Genomic DNA, 6,000 nt, shown 5'->3' on the forward strand with positions numbered 1-6,000 from the left:
ACTAGAGAGGAGGATGGGGATGGCAGGCAGGACAAGCATACTGGGATAAAATAACATGAAGACATGATACGTCTGCCTTGAGGGCTGTCTTTAAAAGTTGCTTCCCACAAACAGCTACTATGAGGGAAGGATTAGTGGTTAATAAATATGTTCTTTTCCTAATTCTTCCCATAACACCCAGTGCCTGTATACTCCTACGCTATGTGTAATAATGAATTTTGGAATGAATCTTCTGGACAAATTAGAATATTTCAGCAATTGTACAGCAAGTAATTATTGTACTTTCATCTGAGACCTCCGTGGCCCCCACTAAACTTTCTTGGGTTTAGTAAAATTTGATGCCATGCTGCAGATGTAAGCTGACAAGGTGCACAAATCTTAAGTGGAAAAGGAAAAACCCCTTCTTTCTCAGAATGAGCAATAGTTTAACAAAATATGTAGATACAGGATATAGCCACTGCAGGATACCTCAAAATACATCACATACAAAGCGCCTTCATCCAGCAGCCTGACTATAAAATTGTTTGTGCTTGAACTCCATTAACGTTTGTGTCTCACCTTGATGCATAGTATTTGAAATCCTACACTCTAAAGAACAGGCTTGTGAAGGTGGATGTACAATAGAATAACTTTATTTTTTTTCCCCCTCAGTTCAAAGCTCATGCCTCATTCTACTACCCTCTCTTGTGTGAAATTATGCAGTTTGACCTAATTCCTGAACTTCGAGCTGTTCTGCGAAGGTTTTTCCTGCGGATTGGTGTAGTTTTTCAGATATCCCAACCACCGGAGCAGGAGCCTGGAACAAACAAACAGTAGCAAGCGCTGACTGAATATTTCTCTGTTACGAAATTACATCCCTTGGCTATTTAAAAGGACCTGGTAGCTGAGGCTTTCTGTCTGGATAGCCATAAAATCGGTTTCTTTGAATGGCAACATGTATCTAAGGGTTAATGGTACAGATACTTACAGCTGTAATTCAGGCTTGCAACACTCCAGTTCCTTTCAGTTTTCTGATGGATTATCTCTATTGGTTCTCTTTCCTGGCTCATGTTGAGCATAGAGCCAGTTTTTAGCACGGTCCTGTTGTCAGCATGGGCTACGATATCCTTTACTGTCCTAGACAGCAGTATAGCAACAGATGTTTATGGCGGGTGTGAAATTAAAACGTACCCAAAGAACTATATATGTAAAGGTTTGAACTTCTGCCAGAAGTACAACTCAGGAGAGCTGGATTTTGAAGGATAAAATGTTTATAGTGAAAAAAGAATGGAAAATTATTGTTCCTGGTAAAAGGTATTTAGCAACTATGTCTGATACTCTTACTCTTAAAATTTTTTGCACACTCAGGCGGTCTGAGATATTGCTAATCATCCTTCTGTGAAAAATGTACAGAGATGCAGGTCTGTAATATAAATTATTAAACACTATACAGTTCTTCCTGCATTGTTTTGTTTCTGTATTTTCTTATTGATTTGCTAAAAACCCATAACATTTTATGGTTTACCAAATGCACTAGAAGTTTGGGTTTATTTTTTTGAGTTATGATTTTTGTTTTGTTGTAGCCCAAAAGTTAGTGTTGCTGAATTTTGTCAAGAACAGAGGTAGAAAATCTCACAACTGACATAACTACCTGTAATATACTTGTTTTAGGGCTTTTAAATATAAAGAGCCATTGAAATATGATGATCCTTCAAGGACTGGAACTTGAATCACTGCAAACAGTCTAGGTTGTGTCTGCTGTCACTTCTTTTTGTTTGTTTGATGTAGATTTCACTCTCTGTACAGAATTTAATGTTGAATATATTAAAGTAACAAATCTGGCATGGTTTGGGGATGGTTAAATTTATTGGAAATGTATTCATACTGTGAATTGTGCCCTGATGGTTAAAGACAAGATTGTCAAGCATTCTGTATTACAGTGGATGTAGAAAATTTTTTCAGATGGACAAAATGTATATGGTACAGATATGTAAAGTTTTCTATGTAAAAATTCTGTACAACTTTCTGTACAATATTGGTTCTCATCTGGCATATTCTAATCAGGTTATAGGTCAATAAAGTTTTTGAATTCTTTCATCAGTGCAATCAAACCAGTGTAATCTGCACCTACTTGTTTCACTGTTTCCTTGACCTTTCAAATGAAGCTAAATATACTGAACTTCTAAGAAATAATACGATCACTCTGAGTGGGAGCGGGGATGCAGCCAGGAGCATAGCTTCAGACTTTTGAGGGTTTTAATGGCTTGTTTCCCTCTGGCATAAGGCTGTTGGTTTTTTTTCCTGTGGGGATGAGTTAGAGTGGAAGGAGGCACTCAAAATGAACAAGAGCATGTGTTGGTAGTTGGATGAAGAGAAATACACATTATGGTTGTCTGTCTTTCTTGCTTCTGAGGATATGTCCATTGTGACGGGTTGGATCACTGAAACCCCCTTAGGGCTGCCAACTGATGTGCCAAGACTACTTCTGCCCCTGCTTTCCCTGCCAGCGGGGGACTCCAGCACCCTGTCTTGCTGAGGCAGACATGCCAGCCTGCTCCAACACAGACCCAGGGTCTGAACCACATGCCCCAAAGCTGCAGACTTAACTGAAAGCAACTTAAGTGTTCCTGTCTTTAACACTCAGATGCCCAACTCCCAGTGGGGTCCAAACCCCAACTAAATCCATTTTACCCTGTACAAAGCTTATACAGGGTAAACTCATAAATTGTTTGCCCTCTATAACACTGATTCAGAGACATGCACAGCTGTTTGCCCTCCCCCACCCCACCCCCAGGTAGTAATTAACCCAGAGTATGTATTCATAAGTACAACGTGATTTTATTAAATACAGAAAGTAGGATTTAAGTGGTTCCAAGTAGTAACAGAGAGAACAAAGTGAATTACCAAGTAAAATAAAACAAAACATGCAAGTCTGACTCTAATACAGTTAGAAAACTGAATACAGACAAAAAATTCACTACGGACTAAATTTTCCTATGTGGTGTTCCAGTAAGCTTTCTTTTACAGACTAGTCTCCTTCTAGTCTGTGTCCAGTAATCACTCTCACTCCCTGTAGTTACTGTCCTTTGTTCCAGTTTCTTTCAGGTATCCTTGGAGGAGGAGGGGCTATCTCTTGAGCCAGCTGAAGACAAAATAGAGGGTTTTCCCAAGTAGACTTTATCTTGTGGCTGGAGACGCCCTCCTCTCTCCTATGCAAAGTCCAGCTCCAAGATGGAGTTTTGGAGTCACATGGACAAGTCACATGTCCATGCATGACTAGGTTTTTACAGGTAGCATCCATTGTTTACATACTACCCTGAATGGCCTCAGATAGACTTCTTATGTGGCTTGGAGCCTTCCACGATTCATTGCTCTTTAAGTGGGCACTTAATTTGCACATTCCTTTCTCAAGAAGCTGACCAAATGCTTTATTAAGGCTACTTAAAAATCAAGCAGGTATAGAGCCAATAACTTCAAGCACAAAAATGATACATGCATACACAAATAGGAGGAATAGAGTCAGTAGAGCATAACCTTTACATAGATACTGTCACATGGCACATGTAGCATAAAACATATTTGTGTTATCATCTACATTCATAAGCATATTTCTATAAAGCCTTATAGGGTGCACCCTCACATCCATATTACAGTATGTACTAGCTAAGCTCTTCTCCCAGCATCCATCGTGCAGCACCACATGACCCATACCCAATCGTACGTGTAGTCACACTGGTGAAACAGTTACACAGAGTAGGCTTTAGGTTTTGGGGGTATATCCAAGATTATCTCATTAACTGAAGCTGCTCTAGGACTTGGTTTATTATGGAAGTGGTTTTAGCCCACCAACACTTCTTACTGAGGAACTTCCAGCTCTACGTGTGTCTCATCTGTTTGTTCTAACTGGGGCCAAGTCATGGATCCAGCACCCTTGGATAAGCTGTTGCTGCTTGTGCCTGACCTCCTTATGTAGCAGGATTGATGTTCTGCAAGATTGTAGATCACATCTCAGGGGCAGGCTTCAGAGTCCCCTCAATTGCTGCAGCTTATGCAGATTCTCCCTATGTAGATCAACACTTCTGGTGCAGGACAACTAGCACACCATGATGGGATGACCAGCAGTGAGGCCAGAAGTTCCCCAGGAGGAAATAGATTTTCATGGAGCAGTGAAATGAGGCAGGTAATGCTGTTCCAGAAGCAGGGTGCTGTTGCCATCTAAAAACTCCCCAGCCCAGCCTGTTATAGGTACCTAGCTAAGCTGGGGGGGTTATGGAGATTTGAGGCAATTAATACTGTGCTTTACCCCTAGGTTGTAGGTATAAATAGCTGGCTTGCAGAGAATGCAGTGCTAACCCTAAGGATCAAGTGAATATCAACCCAAAGGATTACTACAACAGTGTTGTGTAGAGCTTGGTCAGCCATAGAGGCAGGGTCATGAACACCAACCTGGAATGTACTGAAAAAGTGCATGATGGCAGGGTGCTGAAAGTTTGTGGTTACCTTCCTCTTCTCCCCCCCTCCCCCCATCAATGGGTCTGGGCCCACTGTTAGGGGATGCGAGCATGCCTCCTCTCCTTCCTTACCTTCTGCTGCCACGGCTCATGAAACTGTGCCTTGTGCCCCTGACAAAAAGGTTTAATTGCACATGTAGCAGTTGCAGGATGATGAAAATGGTTTTGTAGTCAGTGCTATCTGTACTGTTGTGGGATGTTGCACTCACTCTGCACATCTAAGGATAAAGGCAAGAATTTTCACATGATATGAGCTCATGGCCCTCTCATAGTTTGTAGGTCCGCTACAGAAAATCCAAGTGCATCTCATCACTAGGGTTGGGGTCCAAGTCAGCATGAGAAAGGAGAGATGCCTTATGTGCCCACATACTTGCATCACAGGGTGAGGGGAATGAGGTGATGTGTACCCCTGTAGACATGTTCATTTATTTGGTTACCAGTGCTATTCGTTTTATATTACTACAAGAATGTGACACTTTTGAAAAAGAATGAAGAGTCAGACAAGTGCCAAGCACTCATCACAAAGCTACTGTACAGTCAGATCAACTAATTAACATAGCCAATGGAGACATACCAGGTGTCTGTCCATCAATAACTACTTACAAGTGTGCAAAATAATGTAAATAACTGAAGACCACATGCCAGTCTCCCAGCCTGTGGAACCCAATGCCTCCTGGTCTCTTTCCACCTCTGGTTGTTGGGGGGTATAGTGCACAGGATACATCTCTCTCTTCTAGTTTTTTGACTTGTTCCCAGCCCACCTAGCTCCTGAGCTTTCTAGTAGCTGCATGGGTGCTGGTACTGAAGGCTACAGCCTAGGGGTGATCTGGGCCTGAGGCCTAGTCCTCTCATCATCTTCCTTCACTTTTGGTCACTCTAGGTCATCTATGACCCTCTTCCTTTTCCCATGCTGGTTGAGGATCCTGTGTAATTATGGAAGTGCATGGCCAATAAAATGAACCCGCACAATTTTTCATTAGGTGATGGGATAAAAATGGAAAGATTTGTACAGCACCTAACACAGTAGGTTTCTGGGCTATGACTATGGGTCCTAGACACCAATAACTCCCCTCTCCCTTTTACATTCTGTAATCAGACAGAGCCACAGTTTGATACTGTTATCAATCTGGTATGCTTTTCTGCTATCTGTATACACTGCTTATGCACAAGCTCCTTCTTGCAATGTATCCTGACCAAAGATACCCTATGGTAAGAATTTCAGATTTAATTCATTTTAAAAATTTTACCATACACCCCTCCTCCAAAAAAACATGTCCCAGTCAGATCAGGGGCCTGTTATCAGTGCTGGTTTCAACATTAATTCAGGCTGGAGAAGGCTTTGGGATATTACTGGTCTGGAAATCACACACTACGGACTAAATTTTCCAGGCTACTGTTGGAATACCATCTATACAAAGGAGCTTGTCATCAAGTGGGAACTAAACACAGTTTAAGGAATCAAGAGGACTGGCAAGCTACCACTAGGGTAGTTGGAAGTCTGCCCTACATA

At 41.7% G+C, this 6,000-nt stretch overlaps 1 protein-coding gene across 1 annotated transcript in view; it reads left to right on the forward strand.

The window, feature by feature from the left end:
* ARFGEF1 (ADP ribosylation factor guanine nucleotide exchange factor 1) overlaps positions 1 to 2,074 on the forward strand; it is a 172,473-nt gene extending 170,399 nt beyond the window's left edge. The window contains exon 39 of the mRNA XM_045006311.1: positions 652 to 2,074. Coding sequence (XP_044862246.1) covers positions 652 to 816 — 165 coding nt within the window. The 3' untranslated portion in view covers positions 817 to 2,074. The remainder of the gene's footprint in view (positions 1 to 651) is intronic.
* The last annotated feature ends 3,926 nt before the right edge of the window (positions 2,075 to 6,000 follow it).

Source organism: Mauremys mutica, chromosome 2 (genome assembly GCF_020497125.1).
Source record: "Mauremys mutica isolate MM-2020 ecotype Southern chromosome 2, ASM2049712v1, whole genome shotgun sequence".
Classification (NCBI taxonomy): domain Eukaryota; kingdom Metazoa; phylum Chordata; order Testudines; family Geoemydidae; genus Mauremys; species Mauremys mutica.